General features: G+C 45.8%; 2 protein-coding genes across 4 annotated transcripts in view; both read left to right on the top strand.

The window, feature by feature from the left end:
• DPP8 (dipeptidyl peptidase 8) overlaps positions 1-5,400 on the top strand; it is a 63,768-nt gene extending 58,368 nt beyond the window's left edge. For all 3 annotated transcript variants that reach the window (XM_034660807.1, XM_034660809.1, XM_034660808.1), the window contains one exon: positions 1,367-5,400. In XM_034660807.1, the coding sequence (XP_034516698.1) occupies positions 1,367-1,489 (123 nt within the window). In that variant the 3' untranslated portion in view covers positions 1,490-5,400. The remainder of the gene's footprint in view (positions 1-1,366) is intronic.
• An 11,493-nt stretch (positions 5,401-16,893) lies between these two features.
• The window catches only part of IGDCC4 (immunoglobulin superfamily DCC subclass member 4), a 41,516-nt gene continuing 37,822 nt past the window's right edge, over positions 16,894-20,587 (top strand). Inside the window, exons 1-2 of the mRNA XM_034661701.1 lie at positions 16,894-16,950; positions 18,563-18,647. Coding sequence (XP_034517592.1) covers positions 16,909-16,950; positions 18,563-18,647 — 127 coding nt within the window. The 5' untranslated portion in view covers positions 16,894-16,908. The remainder of the gene's footprint in view (positions 16,951-18,562; positions 18,648-20,587) is intronic.

Raw genomic sequence — 20,587 nt, forward strand, 5'->3', positions numbered from 1 at the left:
ATAGTATGTTGTTATGATTGTTTTATTATCAGTTATTGTTTTTAATCTCTTATGGTGCCTAATTTATAAATTAAACTTTATCATAGGTGTGTACGTGCGGGGAAAAACCAGTATCTATAGGGTTTGGTATCATCCATGGTTCAGGCATCCAGTTTTGGTCTTGGAGTGTGTCCCCTGTGGATAAAGGGGAAGTACTGTATGAAGAAAATTCAGCCTCACAGAATATGTAGTTAAGAAAGGGGAGGAATATTTTAGCTTTTTCAGATAACTGTAGATATTCTTCTTGGATACTACACCAAAACTGGACAGATTTTCGTTTCTTAAAGGCTAGTTTTAGTGTGGAGTCTGACGCCATATCTAAAACATTTCATACTGTGTTACATTAAAATCTGTTGGATCTTGTACTTCTAATGGGTCTTTTACACATACATTGGTCATCTGGAAAATACTGGTTCTCAGTATTGACTCATTTCATTTTACAGTATTTTTAACATCACCTATATTAATATTACACCCCTGATCCCAGCAGAAAAGTCTATAAGTTTGGGGCAGCTCCTGAGCTGGTTGTGGGAGATGCAAGTTTTCCAAAATTCTAATTTTTACTTAAAAGCCCAAAATTTATCATTGGTGATGAATATTGTCAGTGTTATCCTTGAAGTGAACAGCTCACTTCATTCATTTTTGAGCAGATGTTTGCCAGATACCCAATCAGAATCACCATAGTTGCCAGTCATTCTTTCAAGTTGAAAAATGAAGTTCCATTTAAGAAGTGGCAGTTTGGCTTGCAACTCAGTTTCATAAGTGCTTTTCCTTTAGACATCCTGTAACAGAAGTGCTTTCTGCTTTCTTCCCATTGCATCACCACAGAACATTTAGAAAGCCGTCTATTCAAGGGTTGCAATTTAATAAACTTTTGTTTTTTACTGCAAGTGTGTGGTAGTGAGGAACACGGTGACATCCAGTGCAATTTAATGTCACTGCCTTGATTGATGCTAAGGCACAGGCACTTTTACCCGTCATTGCTTTTGCGTTATCGGTGCAAATGCCAACACAGTGAGTAAAGGCAAATTGTTCTGAAAGTGGTTTTGACCTTTTGTATCACTTGAAAGGCTTCTGAGTTCCCCAGAAGTCTCTAGATCACACTTGGAGACCCAGTGATCTATCGATAAATCCTTCCATAAGCCTTGGGGTATATAAGGAATGATAAAAAGAGAGGAGGGGCCTTTCTATTGGATATATGTGTGTAATATCTTGGAGAGGCTGTGCTCCATATTATTAATCCTGTTGAAACTCTGTGGAAAGCTTTGGAAGGAGATGTATTGTTAAATTCTCACTTTCTGTATTTGGATTTTTGTTGTTGTTGAAGATCTATCCTCAGGAGAGACACAGCATAAGAGTCCCTGAATCCGGAGAACATTATGAACTGCATCTTCTGCACTACCTTCAAGAAAACCTTGGGTCGCGTATTGCTGCTCTGAAAGTCATATAACTTTGACCTGTGTAGAACTCTGGTATACACTGGCTGTTAACCAAATGAGGAGGTTTAATCGTTAGAAGACTTGGAATTGATCATCACATTTTGGTACCTGCCACATAACATCTACTTCTGAAAGTATATTTGGTGCCATGCAGGCATCTACAGCTCGTGGATAGTAATGTAATACCTTAACCACACACACAAAATTGAATGACACATATTTCTAAAGGACCCAGAAATACCATGAGAATTACTGAAAGAAAGACATTAGCACCATGTATGCATACTACCTTATTTTCACTTCTTAATAGCATTATAAACCTCATGGACTTAGTGTATTTTTACAGTATACTTCTGAGTTTGTTAAAATATGATGATATTAGTGATTGGTTTGGTTCAATTCCAGAAACTCTGACTAGTTACAGATTTGATAGCACTTAAATGTAATTGAATAGCTTATGCTTCATTGCTTGGGGTGTATCCAGCATGTTATGAACTAATCACTATTAAACCTATGACTTAACCAGTCATTAGTGATTTTTCAAGGATAACTTAGTGGCCTCCTAAAAACACTTATTTCGTTTCATTCAAGCTCTGACCAGTTTTAGCCAATTTCAACTGTATCTAGTATAAATAGTTCTCTCTGATGAAATGACAGAGTGGGTTTTCCTTTCATACAAAGGCAAGTAACTGTACATGTAGCATGGTTTAATTAGTCTTATAATATTGATAATTACAGGCAGAAAAATTTTAATCAAATGGTTAGAGCTTAAATATTTGCAGGCAATTTCTTCTCCTTTAAGAAAAGGGAAAAGTACACATTGACTTGTACTCTTCAGAAAATTTAGTGGGGCCAGTTTCCATTGGGTATTTCCTTACTGAAATGTTCCAGAGTTCTAGGGTGATGGAAGGGAATCGTGGTAGGGTGGGAGATACCAGGGTGTGGAGAATGACAGGGAGAGGAAAAGGAAAGGATCTGCTTAAGAACTAAGTAGAAGTAAAATTTGACCAAAAATCCTCATGAAAAAGTTTGGGGGGTGAAATTTAAACTGCTAGAATGTTAGTTAAGGAAACCAGAATGAAGAAATCACTGTCTTGCCAACACAGTTACAGACTAACATTATTCCTTAGTTATTTTTCTAATTCTCATTTTTTGTTATTTTCATCTTTATTTTGGTAACCTTACCAATTTAAACTTTTTAAATTATTTGAGCATCATTTAGATATTGTGAGCTTAAAGAGGTTTCCAGACCACCTCCTTACCAGAAACGGATCGCCGGCAAGCCATGGCTCTATTTTAAGTGTTCAGAGCCTCTAGGCAATGTCTTAAATGGCCATGACATTTTCCTGGTTTAGCCCTAGCACTCGACTGTTAAGGGAGCTCATAGGCTTCCAGGTGCTGATTGGAATCTGTCATCTTAAAGTCTTGGGGTGTTGTTGGGTCACTTTGCCAGTGGCAGAGAAGGCACCTATGAGTTTGACCCTTTTTATCATAAGCCTCAGTGTTTGGAAAGTTGTTTCCAGGCCTTTTAAACAACGCTCTAAGAAAAATTGCTCTTTTTCTTTCTCACCACTACAGAGAGTAGATTTCTCCCATAGAGAGCACAGCTTCCGTTAGTAAGGGTGATGACTGTGTATCAGAGGTGAATTCATCATTGAGAGCCAGGTGGGAGGTGGGGGAGGTCCAGAAATGGCAGGGAGACCTGGTGGTTCTGCCCTTGGGAAGGGGATTGGGTTTTGCTGGTTGTGTATTTATACTGTATCATAGCTACCACACTTTTCCTATTGTCTATGTATGTATTGATTTTCTTGTTCATGATATTTTCCCATGCCAAGGTGTGTTTATATTTTTTTCAATGTTAAATTAAATTGATTTGGGTAATTCTTCTCCCAAGAAAGTATTTTCCCCCTTGATTTAAGTGTATATCTGACTATCGAAGGTGGTTTTTGTTTGTGAACTGATTGGCCTCCGGGGATCAATCCTTATATAATATGCAAAATGGAAATGGTATACAGTGGTTTTTAGACATTTACTCATTTGAAACCTCTTACCCGTTAGGGCTGTTTCTTCAAAATGGCATCTCTCATTTTACCAAAACAACCCTTTAAAGAGCCTCATGTACTCTTGAACTCACCAGTGTTTTCCTTTTGCGTCTTGCCTGTCCTTTCCTCATATGACAGGGGTGCCTCTGTTATAATCCCCAGTGCATTAAATGCCATTCTTCTTCTATAGGGGGAAAATATGTGACTGAATTCATGTGCAGAAAGACAGTTTGGCTGCAACACTTTCTGGTAAGAGCCAGAAAGCACTGGGTTAGCCATCAGATGGGGTGGGTTTGGCAGGCTTGATAAATAGTTGCTCTGCGTTGTTGAGCAGTGGGACTGAGAATCGAAGATTCATCTGGGATGCTTATCACTAAAAACAAGTGCAGTCTTGAACTTACTCTTAGAAGTCTGGATTTGGTTGATTTGGGTGGAGACCAGGAATCTGCATTTCTAACAGCCTTTCCAGGGTGATTCTAAAGTTGTTCATGGGCTACTTTGACAAAGTCTTCTATAGAGAATGGAATTAGATTGAGAAAATAACAGGTGATTTTTACACTGGACTGATTTACAAACACCTAAAGCAATAGCCAACGTAGCTTCTCCCCTGTCGTCACCGTCGGGCCCTTCTCTGAAAGAAGCGGAAGGTGTCGCGAACTATGTACCCTCTTTGTCTGGAGATTCATTTTGGAATGAAGGTTCTTCCCTCGATGCCGTTGTTGGCTCATTTCAAAAGCCTCATACGAGAGGATGAAGTCACAATGCATGCATTACTTTTTAACAGGATGAGATATAGATACTGATGCTTACTTTTTTTTACTACTTGTTTTATTCCTTCCAGAAGGTATGTCCCACCTGTCTGTAACATAATTCTCTCTTTAGGTGGAATGACTCCTATAAGATCTCTCATTATTGTAGAATCATAAATTTTTCAAGCTATTATATCTTTGATATAATCTAATGTTCTCATTGGTTAGAGGAGGAACCTACGTATAAAGAGAGGAGAAAATATACCCCTGGCCATGCAGCCAGGTAGTGTTCAGTTGGTACTAGACTCCATCCAGATGCCCTGACTCATGGTAGTTAAATGATACGTAGACAAGGCAAATTTTTAAAGAAGTATTTATTAATATATTCCTATGAAACATTTTAAAGATAACATAAAATGGTTAATTTTTCCATTCTAAAGTAAATGCTAAGCATGCTTATTAATGAAGCAGTACTTCTAATTAGTATATGACATTCTGAAGTTAATTAAAGCTGTTACACTAAGTGTGTCTTCCTAGTAGTGGGGGATTTGGGAATTGGGATGTAGAATAGAGTGCTTACTTAAGCCTGGGAGCCTAACTTAGAGCTATTTGAAGTAAGAAAAGAGACATGGCCATATCTAAACTAAGAGATTTGCAGGTGAGTGTCCATTCCCAGCAGACATAAAGGAATAAGGAAACTTCCCTGACTTCCACTTTCCCAACCCTACCCAGCCTCGCCTATCTGTCTTGCAGCCTACGATATGGAGACATGTTAGTGTGAGGTGCTGGCTCCTGCTTTTCTTATTTGGTCAAGAGACAGTTCTAGGTAATCATTTCAGAAGTCCCTCACAGAGAGAAAAAGTAATATTTGTATGTTTATTTTTGAATAACCCAAATACAAATTTATGTTGTATTCAGCACAATTGGAGTTCAGGTCTTTAATTTTAGAACATAAAGTGCCTGCTGTTTTAAGCATTGACTTGTATAAAAAGAATTGCATGTCTCACTCCAGTAAGTTTATGGGTTTTCTCATTTTCAGCTACATGGCTTTTAATCATGTAAAGTGAAACACTAGTTTTGTTGCATTTTATTACAGGTTCTTTGTTGCAATAAAGATGCTGCTAAAATTAATTGATGTAAATGTTCCTTCCACCCACCCCTTCTTTATTTGTACAATCTCTCCTTGATTAGTGACAACTGTGGAGTGATTAATACACCAAACAAGGTCATGTGCTTGCAATGGAGAAAGGAAGACTGCAAGGTGATTACATGGGCCTTCTAGTATAAACACTAGCCAAAAATGCATCCAGACCCAAGGGGCGGTGTGCAGGGAGCTGTTCTCTGCCTGAAAATGTTCCCAACAGCCAGCCGTTTGTACTGCAGGGGTAGGTGGTGCCTGGAGCCAGCGATTAGCATGTCCTTCCTGAGCAGCTGGGATTTTCTCAGGGCTGCTTCTTGGAGCTTCTAAATAGTGGTCTCCGCATGCTCCCTGGGAAATTTAAAGGAAAGTCAGTGTAATACTTTTTTCAGAGGTTTCTTTGACATTTCTCTGGTCTGTTGAAGCTGTACTGGGGAAAGGGGGAGAGAGAAGCAGATGAACCCCTCTAAAATTAGTAAATTTGGGGTTTGTCTGATAATCCTTCCAGAATAGGCACCTAATCTGGATTCTCTAACCCTCTGCGTCAGACTCTTGATCTCAGCTCAGGTCTTGATTTCAGGGTTGTGAGTTCAAGCCCCACACTGGGCTCCATGCTGGGCGCGGAGCCTACTTAAAAAAATAAAAATTCCTAGTGACTTCAAAGAAGCTGCCCTCAACGTTTATTCAGGAAATATTCCGTAACAATCATGTGCCAGGCCTTTGGTAGGCCACGAGAAAACAGACGAAGAGGACACAGCCCTTGTCCTGGATAGGTTCTCAGGACTGAGCCACCTCCCGCCTCACTAACACACCCAGGGGGACACTGCCACTTTCTTAAATGAACTGTATATTCTCGCTCTCCTGCTCCAGTCCCTAATCAAATCGAAGGCCCTGTGTCACTGACCTTTCCTCACTTTCCCTCACCTAGCCTCTTCAGTCACTGCAAGCATCCTGAGGGATTCCCCTTTCAATTAAGAGAACACATACTTTGAAGTCAGACCCAGGTTCCTCCAGGCATCCGACAGAGCTTATGGGAACCTCCCCACCCAAGATCAGTGGGATGGCCAAATGACACCAGCATTGGCTTTGGAGCCTGGCTTAGACCTTTGCCACTCTCTAGCTTTATGGGCTTGGCCATGTTCACATAACAGTCTGACCCTCAATTTCCTTAAGTATGACACAGGAATAACACCCAAACCCTCCTCAACGGTTGTTGTGAGGATTTAATTTGTTTACCGTAAAGCACTTGGTGCCTGGCGTGCAGTACAAGTGCTCGGTAAAAGGTTATCTCAGATTTAACACTGAATTTTACACCATACTGTTGCTTCTCCGGTTAGTTTACAGACTCTGAGAGTAGGCACTATTTAAACGTGCAAACTCTCCCCATCATACAGTCACCCAGGAATGACTTCTTAGAGACTTCAGTATCAAACAGTTTTCTTTTTTTTTTTATGATTGATTTATTTATTTGAGAGAGAGCGTGGGCAGGGGGAGGGGTAGAGGGAGCGAGAGAATCCCAAGCTGACTCCCTGCTGAGTGAGGAGACCCAGGGCCCGCTGGGCTGGATCTCCCAACCCTGAGATCGTGCAACCCGGGCCCAAACCAAGAGTCAGATGCTTCACTGACTGAGCCACCCAGAGGCCCTCAAACAATTTTCAAATGAGTATTTTGACCTTAGTATTTAGGTTCCTAAGCACCCATCTTCCAATTTACTAATAGGACTGCCAGAAAAAAACACCCCAAATTCTCCCTAAGTTAAGCTTTCAGGACCCTTTCTTTGAAATGTCATTGGAACTTTTGTTCTTTATGCCCCACTGAGGCTTTCAGCCTGGAGGAGCATGCTTCTTAGCCCGGTGGCTATCACAATCGCCTGGGGAGGTTTTAAAAATGCTGATGTCCCCCAGTCCCTCCTAAGATCAATTGTATCAACATGGGAGGTGGGGAGGAAGTCTGGCATCTTTTCATTTTCTTAGGAGCTCCCTAGGTGATCCAACTATGCAACCAAAGTACAGGTAGAGCACGGGAAGATTGTGTTCACGGAATGTTCGCACCAGAACAAATTCTTAGAAAACTTCTCACCTACTGCTTGACTTCACAGAGGAGAAGCTGAGGCCCCGAGCCAGGAAGTGATTATACCGAAGCCGTCCCAGCCACTTCGAGTCCACGCTTGAGCCCAGATCTTCCGGCCCTGTCTTCACCTCCCAGAGCAATGTTCTCCCAAACCAGGGCTCAGCAGAGGAATTTGCCAGAGTGAGGAGGCCGAGGCTGCCAGAAAGGCTCCCACAGGAGTGGAGGGAGTAGAGGAAACCTCAGGGCTCCAGGCCCTCCAGCCACTATTTTATCAACGGCAGCTTAGCTTCTGACTTACGTGCAGCTGGGGAAACGAAGACATTCTGCAGCTTAAATATAGAGGTAAAAAAATCAGTGACCCCTCCCATCAATTTACAGATGGGGAAACTGAGTCCCAGAGAAGATTGCAAAGCCATTCAGCTGTCAAGTGGCAGAGCTGGTACCCAAAGTCAGGCTGACTAAACTCCCTGAGGTACCAGCAGGTGAGGTGACTCCCCCAAAGACACAAGAGTAGCTGGGAGCTGGACAGAGACACTGGGATACAGTCTCTAGGGCTCCTCCCTTTGTAAGATCCTGATCTCAGAAATATAAAACTGTGAATAGGAATGTATTTTAGAATCAAGGAAATATGGAATTTGCCTGAAATCTGAGTTCCTTCAGGGACTGAGCTCATGCTGAGGAAGCATGCACTGGGTGGATCTTGGATATAAATCTCCTTGAACTTGCCCAGAGAAAGAAGGGGGAGCATGGGAAAGACTAGAGAATTTGGAACCTGATAGACTTGGGTTCAAGCCCAATAGTTGTGATCTTGAGTAAGCCCTTTTCTTCTCTAATCTTGGACAAAGTGGGGTTCTAATACCTCCTTCTTGGAGTTGAGGTGAGGCCAAAGTGCCAGGCACAGGCCTGACATGAAACGGGGGCCTGCAGGTGGTTTATGAAGCTGATATTGGCACTCCTGCCACTGGTCTGACCCCCCCCTCCAAAGAGTGCAAGGCTGCTAGTGGGAGCAGTCCGCTTTCCAGGACCTGAGTTGTCAGGCCCGAGCCCTGGGGAGAAGGGAGATGCTGGGTGGGGAGGAACATGACTCAGCCCAAGGATCTTGGGAGAACAGCACGTTCTGGAATGTGAGCAAGGAGGGTAGGTACAGAAGCCTGCCATGGGGGTGACTAGATTCTGCTTTGGTCTCAGATACTTCCCACCTGCCTGACCCAACAGCTGATCTTCCAGTATTGCACATTATTAGGATGAAGATATCATTAACGGTAAGGCCCTTGTAGGGATACCATGTTTTACCTGGGAGCGGGTAACACATTGCCCTCAGTACCAACTGCTACCGTTTATAATGGTCAGCATCCCACCCCTTACAGAGCATTTCCTCGTGACAGTGTCTTGTTCAGCTTGATCTCTACAATAAGCTAGGAGACATCAGTTAGGTATTAGCATTATTTCCCACATGGCTTCTCCACCCCGCTCCCCAGAGAAAGAAATTAGAGCTCAGAGAGGTTGTACGTCTTTCCCAAGGTCAAGTGAAGAAGTGGAATGCTAATTCTGGCTTCCCTCATCCACTAGCAAGCAACATGAATTGAACAGCTGCCATGGGCCTGGCTCATGCTGAGGGATCCAGGGATCTGAGGATGTTCAGAGGAGCCAGACACGTTCTCTACTTTCAAAAGTCTCAATCCAGAAGTGGAGATGGCCATGTAAACAAAAGAGGGCGAGCACACAGAGAAATATGTTGAGTGCTGTGTGAGCTCCCAGGAGGCGGAGCAGGACAGCAGTTAGGAGTGTGGGCTTTGACCTGTCCCGACTCCCACTGAGTCACTTCCTGCTGTATGACCTTGAGCAAGTTACTTAACCTCTCTATGCTTCAGCTTCCTCTTGTAAAACCTAGAACTGGTGATGGTACTGCTGGATGGAGTTGCTATGAGCTCTGGTCTGCAAAAATGCTCACCAAGCTCCTCGTACCTGGCACACAGCGTCCAAAAAACACAAGCTGTTATTTTTCTGGGCAATGGTAAAAAGATGGTCGGGGAAGGCTGTATGAAAGAGGTAGCATTTGGGGCGCCTGGGTGGCACGGCGGTTGGGCGTCTGCCTTCGGCTCAGGGCGTGATCCTGGCGTTATGGGATCGAGCCCCACGTCAGGCTCCTCTGCCTGTGAGCCTGCTTCTTCCTCTCCCACTCCCCCTGCTTGTGTTCCCTCTCTCGCTGGCTGTCTCTATCTCTGTCAAATAAATAAATAAAATCTAAAAAAAAAAAAAAAGAAAGAAAGAGGTAGCATTTGGATTAAGTTCTGAGGAATGAGTTTCCCCAGGTGGGAGGAAGTCGGTCCAGGCAAAGAGCGTACTTTCCACACGGGCATGAAGGGATGAAGCAGGGGCTGGGGGAGGTAGCTGGTGTGCTGGGAAGTGGGCACCTGAGTGTGGGGGACGATGAAAGGAACAGGCGGGAAGGCTCGGGCTAGAGTGTGACGGGCCTGGAATAACGAGTGCCAAGGGTGCTCGCATCTGCCCCGAGCTCCTCTGCTCGCCTGGCTTCCACAGGCTTGCTTTGTCTGGAAGACCACGGGAGGAGCCACCTGGCTTCCACAGGCTTGCTTTGTCTGGGAGACCACGGGAGGGGCCACCTGGCTTCCACAGGCTTGCTTTGTCTGGGAGACCACGGGAGGGGCCACCTGGCTTCCACAGGCTTGCTTTGTCTGGGAGACCACGGGAGGGGCCACCTGGCTTCCACAGGCTTGCTTTGTCTGGGAGACCACGGGAGGGGCCACCTGGCTTCCACAGGCTTGCTTTGTCTGGGAGACCACGGGAGGGGCCACCTGGCTTCCACAGGCTTGCTTTGTCTGGGAGACCACGGGAGGGGCCACCTGGCTTCCACAGGCTTGCTTTGTCTGGGAGACCACGGGAGGGGCCACCTGGCTTCCACAGGCTTGCTTTGTCTGGGAGACCACGGGAGGGGCCACCTGGCTTCCACAGGCTTGCTTTGTCTGGGAGACCACGGGAGGGGCCATGGCTTCCACAGGCTTGCTTTGTCTGGAAGACCACGGGAGGAGCCACCTGGCTTCCACAGGCTTGCTTTGTCTGGGAGACCACGGGAGGGGCCACCTGGCTTCCACAGGCTTGCTTTGTCTGGGAGACCACGGGAGGGGGCCACCTGGCTTCCACAGGCTTGCTTTGTCTGGGAGACCACGGGAGGGGCCACCTGGCTTCCACAGGCTAGCTTTGGGAGACCACGGGAGGGGGCGGGTCTCGGGGTAGACACCTTTGATGGGGAACAATGAGGAGGAAAAAGGTTATTGGGCAGGACCGGCCTGGGGGGAACACCCCCCCCAGAGGCTGTGGGTGGGTAGAGTCTCCAGCAGGAGGGGGTGCAGCTTCCAAAGAGGGGCAGGTGGGGCACCTGGTTGGCTCAGTCGGTAGAGCAGGCAGCTCTTGATCTCGGCGTTGTGTGTTCGAGCCCCACTTTGGGTGTAGAGCCTACTTGTACGTAAAGGGTGTGGGGTGGACAGTGTGCCTTGTACCACCCACCTTCCAGTGCTGCTGAGGGCGGCGTCCCGGTGGTGCCAAGGTCGGTGCGTTCAGCGGCAGCAGAACATCCAGAACCCCTGGGAGAGAGCGGGTCTCCGCCCTATTATGCCACGTGTGCAGGGGTTTTCAGCGAGGGGCATCAGAAAGGAGCCATCTGAACCCCAGGCCTGCTGGGACAGGCCAGCCGTGAGCAGAGGCGGTCGTCCAGCACAGGAGCGAGCTGTTGGGCGTGGCAAGGCCGTGATGGGAACGGGGCGGTGGAGCCGTGTCTGCCCGGATTGCTGAGCAGGAAGGATGATTCAGGGCAGGAGGCCATCTGACTGAACCCTACAGAGAATTGTGTCACCTTTTTTTTTTTTTAGGTTTACTTTTATCCCAATTTCACAGACACGTAGCTTTATAGAGTCAAGTTCTAAAACAACTCAAACAACTCTCTAAATAAAATGTGTGTAATGTTACTGATTTTTTTCAGTTTTTATGCATTATTTAGTGGCATTTCCGCTATGCAAGCTTAGAATGTAGCTGTTCTCCTTCTCATTTTCACCAAACACACACATTTCGCATCCCCCTCATCTTTTCAATGTAGTGCTATTGTAATTTTACATAGACTAATATTCAGTGCTTACACATCATTATAACTATGTAAATGTATTCAGACAGGAGTCAGGTAATAAACTTTGAGTCATTTTCATTCATGCAGAACTTTGTTTTACCTAGTTAATAATTACCTCTTTTTAAATATATATATTTGTTACTAATTCAGTCCCAAACTTGTCAACCTTTCCACTGATTTTTCTGTTTTGTTTAATTGCCAGTATTTCCATTGTTTTCTGCAATGCATTTTCGTTGCCAACATACAACATTTCAGATATTTAATGAGTTAAAGAGGTTTTGATTGGCTAGTCTGAGAACAGAGCCATCATTTGTCTGGTCAGTTCTTTAAGGAAATGTGTTCCCATTTCCGGCAGTTGTTTTACAAATGTACCGTAGGTGTGATCACCTGTATGATGCCAGGTTCTGCCCTCAGGGGGCTTCCAGTGTCATCTGAGACACAGGACTGCGACAAACTAATTATGTAAATGAAGAAATACCCGTATGAGGCAGAAATAATGCAGGGCCTATTAAGTGGTACAGATGCATGGGTGAGGCCTGGATGGTCCCTTTGGGGTTTTTTGGGGGTTTTATTTTTAAGATTTTGTTTATTTATTTGAGAAAGAGCGTGAGAAAGAGAGAATGAGATGGGGGAGGGTCAAGGGAGAAGCAGACTCCCCACTGAGCAGAGAGCTGGATGCAGGACTGGATCCTGGGACTCCAGGATCATGACCTGAGCCCAAGGTGAAAGCTTAGCCCACTGAGCCACCCAGGCGCCCAGGGGTGGTCACTTTGAAGGAGCCGGGATCTGAGTTGAGCTTTAAGGGATTGTATACATTTTTTCCATTGTGGTAAAACATACATCACATAAAATTTGCCATTTAGCCAGTTTTCAGGGTACAGTTCACAGGGTACAGTGGCACTAAGTACATTCACACTGTTGTGCAGCCATCACCACTATTATCTCCAGAACTTTCTCATCATCTGAAGATTATTTTTTTCACCTCTAAGTTACATTTAATATTTGATTCCAGAAATAACATGTGTCCAGTGTCAACAAATTGTTAAAAACACAGAAAAGCACAAAGAAGAAAAGAAAAACATCCCATAATTTCATAAATTGGTTAGCGATTTAGTGGTAAGGGTTGGAAAGGCCTGTCAGGTGCAGAGGAGATGCAGCCCATGGGCTCAGAGGGCTTGAGCAGAGGCACACTGCGGGAGAGAGTTTTGAATGTGAAGGGTGAAGATGCCATAAACATATCTAACTTGTGTATCTTCCTTGAAAGGGGATGATGGGGGGAGGGAGGCAGCGAGCGGTTCTAATAGTGAAGCCAACCCAGCCAAGACTCCAGCACTAGTTCTGGTTATCTAGGACTAGGTAACAAACCACCCCAAACTTAGTGGCATGAAACCATAGCAGCCATGTGTCGTTATTTTACTGGCTCTCACAGCGCTTAGGGTTGACTGGTCTCGGGGTCTCCTCCGTGGTTGTGGTCAGACAGGGCCTGCGTTGGACATGGAGGTGTCCTCCCACATCTGGCTCCTGGGCTGGAACAGCTGGGGCCCCTGTAGCATCTCTGGGTCCATGTGATCTCCCCTCATGGTCTCTCCAGCATGGCAGCCTCAAGGTGGCCAGACTTCTCACATGGTAGCTCAGGGCTCCAAAGGCACATGTCCCCCAGAGAAAGCCAGGTGGGAGCAGCATCTAGTGACTAACCTCAGAAGCCAAGCAGCCAAGCAGTATCACCTCCACCACACCGTCTCCTTTAGACCTGAGTCCTTAAGGCCAGCCTGTATCCAAAGGGAGGGTAAGTAGACTCCACTTCTTGAAGGGACAAGGGCTAGAGAACTCGTACCCATGTTTTAAAATCACCACAGTGGTGGATTTTGTCATCTACTCTAGATTTTGTCATCTCCTCTAGAATGCCACTGTGGGTCCTACAGAGCATGTGGTCCTTCAGTTCTGGATTTCGAGTCACAGAGCTACTGAGATCTCAGGCGCTGCTCAGGCAAGTGCCGCCGACGTTGTTGGAACACTTCACGGTAACATGCCATCCTGAGGACTCCCTCGGTGATTTGAAACTTGCATCTGTTTTGCATGGCATATGATAAACGAGCAACTTCTTTTAACATTCACTTTAAAAACATCAGTTGGGATCTGACTATACGCTGTGCACGGTCTAGATGCCAGGAAAACAGGAGTGAGCAAGATGCATGTGGTCCCTGCCACAGGGAGCTGTCTGGCAGCAGAGCTGGACAGTTTCACAAAGAACATTACAATAAGGTGTGCGACGTGCTCCGATAGAGGCACCAGCTCACAAATAGTTTCTCCAGTCCTGATCTCTCTGCTCAGGTGAGAACGGCTTTTCTAGGGACTTCACATGTTCACCTGGACGCCGTGTGGGCCCCTCCTGGTCAGCGTGTTAATCTCAGCCCCCCTCCACTGCCCTGCTCTTCCCCGCGTCCTCTTTGTTGGGTAGCATCCCACCCGCCTGGCAAACCAAGAGAAACTGCAGTCCTCGACGGAGCCTCTCCCGGGTCTCTCGACCTCTACATTGACTGGTCCCCAACATGTTATTTCTGTCTTAGAATGGTCTCAAGGGAGGTATTTTAAGAAAGAAAAAATTATATGGGGCACCTGGGTGGCTCAGTCGGTGAAGCGTCTGCCTTCGGCTCAGGTTGTGATCCCAGGGTCCTGGGGTTGAACCCCACATTGGGCTCCCTGCTTGGTGGGGAGCCTACTTCTCCCTCTCCCTCTGACACTCCCCCTGCTTGTGGACTCTCTTTCTCTTTCTAACAAATAAATAAATAAAATTTTTTAAAAAATTATAATAATATGCTGTTAATTGAAGGCAATTTTAAAAAACACATTTAATTAAATTGATGAATTTTTAAAGGCATTTATTTTTATTTATTTATATTTTTCAAGATTCATTTATTTTTAAAGATTTTATTTATTTATTTGAGAGAGAGAGAGAGCAAGAGAGAGCACAAGCAGAGGGCAGGGAGAGGGAGAACCAGGCTTCCCACTGAGCAAGGAGCCCCACTTGGGGCTCGATCCCTGGACCCTGGGATCATGACCTGAGCTGAAGGTAGATGCTAAACTGACTGAGCCACTCAGGCCCCCCAAAGATTTATTTATTTTAAAGAGAGAGAGAGAGAGAGAAAGAGTGCATATGAGTTGTGGGTGGGGCAGAGAGAGAATCTTCAAGCAGATACCCTGTTGAGTGCAGAACCAGAGGTGGGGCTCCATCTCACGACCCTAAGATCAGGACCTAAGTCGAAACCAAGAGTTGGATGCTTAACTGACTGAGCTACCCAGGCACCCGTAAAGATCTTATTTTTAAAGTAATCTCTACACCCAATGCAGGACTCAAACTCACAACCCTGAGATCAAGAGTTACATGCTCTTCCGACTAAGCCAGCCAGTTGCCCCTAAATTGATGACTTTTAAAACCCTCTTCCTCATTTCAGAAGTGATGCATGCTGATTTTAAATTAATTGTAAAAAAAAAAAAAAAAAAAGCATGACTTGTCAAAGAACAAGACTACATATCAAATTTGGGGACCAAATGTATGTTGAAATCTAACCACATGTTACAGGATCAAAAGAAGACAGAACTTGCTTTCATGATATGATTGCATATTGTGCTAAAATTTAAAAAGCTTTAACATTTTGAGTTTTATTTATTTTTGAATGTGAAATAAAAGATTTTCGGATCTATTGGGAAGTACTTCTCTACAAATAACATTGTAGATACAGTCAGTCTGCCTTTCTGATAAACAAAATGCCAAATGAGATTGAACTATCATTAAATTTTATTTTTAAATATTGGCTTTGAGTATTAGTGACTAATGACTTTTGCGGGTTTTTTGTTTTTTAAAGATTTCATTCATTTATTTGACAGAGAGCAGAAGCAGGGGGAGCAGCAGGCAGAGGGAGAGGGAGAGACTGGGGCTCCATCGCAGGACCCTGGGATCGTGACCTGAGCTGAAGGCAGATGCTTAACTGACCGAGCCACTGAACCACCCCCGTGACTATTGACTTTTGATTAGAAAATTAGACCATTCCTTGGCAAAAATAGACAAGGCAAGAAACAACAATTGTTGGAGAGGATGTGGAGAAAGGGGATCCCTCCTACATCGTTGGTGGGAATGCAAGTTGGTACAGCCACTCTGGAAAACAGTGTGGAGGTCCCTTAAAAAGTTAAAAATTGAGCTACCCTAGTAAGGAGGGCACGTATTGCATGGTGCACTGGGTGTTATACGCAACTAATGAAGCATCAAACTTTACATCGGAATCTGGGGATGTACTGTATGGTGATTAACATAATATAATAAAAAAAACAAAACAAAACAAAACAAAACAAAAAAATTGAGCTACCCTATGAGCCAGCCATTGCACTACTGGGTGTTTACCCCAAAGATACAGACGTACTGAAGAGAAGGGCCATATGCACCCCAATGTTCATAGCAGCAATGTCCACAATAGCTAAATCATGGAAGGAGCCGAGATGCCCTTCAACAGATGACTGGATTAAGAAGTTGTGGTCCATGTATACAATGGAATATTACTCAGCCATCAGAAACAACGAGTTCTCAACATTTGCTGCAACATGGACGGCACTGGAGGAGATAATGCTAAGTGAAATAAGTCAAGCAGAGAAAGACAATTATCATATGGTTTCTCTCATCTATGGAACATAAGAACTAGGAAGATCAGTAGGAGAAGAAAGGGATAAAGAAAGTGGGGGGTAATCAGAAGGGGGAATGAAGCATGAGAGACTATGGACTCTGAGAAACAAACTGAGGGCCTCAGAGGGGAGGGGGGTGGGGGAATGGGATAGACTGCTGATGGGTAGTAAGGAGGGCACGTATTGCATGGCGCACTGGGTGTTATACGCATGTAATGAATCATCGAACTTTATATCGGAAACCGGGGATGTACTGTATGGTGATTAACATAATATAATAAAAAATCATTAAAAAAAAAAAGAAAACTATACCATTCTTTTCTCATGAGGATCAACTTGAGGCTAATTTGCAAAATTATCATTCTCTCCTCAGCATCAGAGTTTTGTAGTGTATAGGTATCAGTGCTCCTCATACTTCCTCATGGTCCAGTATGGTTATACATTAAACAATATATAAATAGCTAAGATTAACAACAGTTTAACCTGGTAAGTGGTAAAAAACATGACAATGGTTAATGATGTTCACCTGAGCATGCTCATTAGCCATCTGTGGTCATGCACTCATGAACACCTCATCCCCCCTTGCAGGCATTCCATGGTACCATTTGAAAGGGGGGATATAATGGAGAATTTTATCGATGGACTGAAAAAGAAAGAAATTAAGGTGTGTACCACATCCACTTTTAATGGCGTGAACTTTTTGGAACTCCTCCTCTGAAATGTGCATCAGACCCCAGCCCTCTTATTTTTCTCAATGATGAAGTGAGGCCCAGAGAAAGGAAGGAAGTTGGGCAAGGTCACATAGCAAGGTCACAATCGAGAGGCAGGCCAAGGACCATGGCTCTTACTCCTTACACTGGGTTTGACTGGCCTGAGCCTGTTACACTTCATTCCCACTCCCCACCACAGTCCGTGTGTTCAAATATGAATACAGAGGAATTAACCGGATTTTTGTGTGTGGCTTATGGATTTAGTGACACTCTTTATATGGTGACACCTTGTTCATTGACTCATTCATTCAGTTGACGGCTGAATCATCAACTGCTCGCTAAGCAACAGTGCATGACCTGCCCCGTCTCACCTTAGCCTTCTTATTTGGCTTGATCTCCCACCCTGCCCTCCTGCCCAGTTCATACCTGCCACATTCCACTTACAGGGGTTCAGGTATTTGTTTCCTCCAGAAGCCTTCTTCCCTCCGGATCTGGCCTCAGTGCCCCTCCTCCCTGTTCCCCATCACAGTCTAGATCACACAGTGTTAGAGTTGCCTGCCTCCTTGTCTGTCTCCCTCATGGTGCTAGACTAAGCCCCATGCAGGCAAGAACCACTATGCTCCTGGTGCCCGGAGCAGGGTCTGGCCCATCAGGGGTGGTCCATGGATGTCTGTGCAGCGAATTAGTGGATTGGCCATTTCCTGCACCCTCAGACCACTGGGTTTCCGCAGAGCGTGTTTCTTCCCTCACCGTCAGCTCTACCCTCCTTCAGTTGTCAAGACCCAGGTCAACCATCTACAGCAATCAATAGTTGTGTGAAGCCTTCTTCCTCACCCCCTCTCCCCACCACACAGTCCCTCCTCTTGTTCCTATTCTCCCTGTCACCCCATGTCACTTAGGACACTACTCTCCCTGTGGGCAGTGACTTCTTTCTTTTATCTTGGCCCCCTGGCACCTACCACCTCCAGGTCCTGCTCTAGCTGCTTGGAATTCAGCAGGGAACCCAGCAGACAAAAATCCCTGTCCTCACAAAGCTCTCATTCTGTTGAGTGAACAGACTAAGAATAAAATAATTAAAATGTAGAACATGTTAAAAAGAAGGGGGGTAAGGAGAAGGGGGAGGTTGTGAGGGCAGGAGGGGTGGGGAGACAGAGTTCCAGACTGAACTCTAGCAAAGGTCTAGAGGATGGAGGGAGGGAGCTGACTACCATGGGGCTTCTCATCATAAAAAGAATTTTGACTTTGGGGGAGCCCGGGTGTCTCAATCAGTTGACCATCTGAACCTTGATTTCAGCTTGAGTCATGATCTCAGGGTCCTGGGATCGAGCTCCTGGTGGTCACTCAGCAGACAGTCTGCTGGAGATTCTCTCTTTCCTTCTCCCTCTGCCCCTCCCCCTGCTCATGCTCTCTTTCTCTCTCTCTCATGCGCATGCTCTCGTGCTCTCTCTCTCTAAAATAAATAAATAATTTTTTTTTTTAAGAAGGACTTTGGCTTTTGCTCTGAGATGGAAGGTACTGATGGGTTTTGAGCAGACATGTGACATGATCTTGTGCACATTTTAACAGGACGACTCATGCTGCATTGGGAAAAGACTGAAGGGCACAAGGACAGAGAAAAGAGACATACGAGGGGGCTCCTGCAATAACCCAGGTGAGAGGTGATGGTACTTGGATCAGGTGATAGCAGGAACGATGGAGTTGCTAGGACCTGAGATGGGGAGACTGCGGGAGGTGCAAGTTTAACAGGGAAGATCGGGGCTCCATTTTGGACATGTTAAATTGAGACGCCTATTAGACAACCAATGGAAATACTGAGCAGGTGGTGGGATATATAAGTCTGGGGTTCAGGGGAGATGGTCCAGGCTGAAAGTATTTATTTGGGCATCTTCAGTATAAAGATGTCATTTAAGGTCTTTTCCTCCCTGGCTGCCTCAAGCCCGGCCCTCATCATGAATGACAGCAACTATCTGGACCACGAAGTTCATGACCAACAGACTACTTCAGCAGAAACAAATGGTCACTGATGTTCTTCACCCTGGGAAGGCAGAAATTCAGGAAAACTAGCCAAAACGTACAAGACCACACCAGACGTCATCTTTGTATTCGGATTCAGAACCCATTTTGGTGGTGGCAAGACAACCGGCTTTGGTGTGATTTAGGATTCCTTGGATCCTGCAAAGAAAAATGAACCCAAACCTCGATTTGCAAGACATGGTCTGTATGCGAAGAGAGAGACCTCAAGATCACACAAAGGAATGCGAGAACAGAATGAAGAAAGTCAGGGGTCTGGAAAAGCCAGTGTTGGTGCTGGCAAAAAGTGCGCTGGAGATTGGACAACAGAAGAAGTAAAGATTCCGCAATGCCTTTATCTGTGGTGATGGTGCAGAGTTTTCATAACAGAATTAATAAACCAAGAACTTACAGATGTCATTTAAAGCCTTGATGACCACATGAGATCACTAAGAGAAGCGAGTGGGAGTGCTCACCTAAGTCAAATGCTGCGGATGGGCCTGACAATAAATGACTATATGCCAGACTCTGTTAGATCTGCCAAGTAAGGGTCATTTTTAAGGGTAACTAGCAACAAATGGGTAAGGCACCTGCCAGGTACAGGGACAAAATGGCTCTAAGTCATGAGAATACTGGAGACCTAAGGAATGAAAGATCATGGCATCTTGGTCTTGGAAGGCACCTTAAATAGGTCATTTAATCTGAGCTCCTCTCCCTATCCTAGTCTGATGATGGAGTCCCCAGTTTTAGAACAAGAAAAATTTGTGGCATTTTGAGGCAACCAGTCTGGCCAGTGCAGGGAAGGCATCATTGAAGAATGAGTGGGAAATGACCTTCTGAGTCTGAAAACCAGGGTTCTGATCCTATTATCTGCTGCTCGCTAGCCTGGTGTCCTCAGGCAAGTCACTTCACCTCTTCCATCCTCAGTTTCCCTGTGTGTAGAATGGGAGCAATCAAAACTTCCTTGTCCCTCCCAGGGTTGTAGAGAGGTCTAAGTGCGGTGGTGCTTGGGGCAGAGTATGCTCTGCCCGGCTTGATTATTGCAAGAGCAAGAGAAGGAAGCCAGAGAAGTCTCCAGCTTGGAATGGCCATGGCAATGCGGCTGAGGAGGACACTGTCCTGTCCTCAGTGCATCTCCCGGTGCATCCTGTGCACTAACCAGGATTCAGGTCGGGATCTGGGCTGGAATGGACTGGGCTCCAATGGCAAGATGGGCCAGCTGGACGGAGACCTTGACTCTGCCTCCACTGAGCCTGGAACCGAGATGGAGGCGACCCTGAAGCAACGACAGGGAAAAGAAACGGACACACCGAGGCAGAAAGAGACCCAGAAACAGGGAGTCCAAGAGACAGACCCAGAAACAAGCGGCCCAACTGGGGCCCAAGGCGACCCGGACAGGGCGAGGCACCGGGGCGCAGACCCCGGCGGAGCAGAGCCCCGCGAGGCGCAGGGTCACGGTGCGCGGGGGCCGGGGTCTCCGGCGGGCCCGGCGGCCGCACTCGCTGGGCGCCCCCGCCCCGGATGCTCGCCCAAGATGGCGATGGAGGGGCGGGCGAGGCGGCAGCAGCCCCGGGCCCCCGC

This window comes from Ailuropoda melanoleuca, chromosome 5 (genome assembly GCF_002007445.2).
Source record: "Ailuropoda melanoleuca isolate Jingjing chromosome 5, ASM200744v2, whole genome shotgun sequence".
Taxonomy (NCBI): domain Eukaryota; kingdom Metazoa; phylum Chordata; class Mammalia; order Carnivora; family Ursidae; genus Ailuropoda; species Ailuropoda melanoleuca.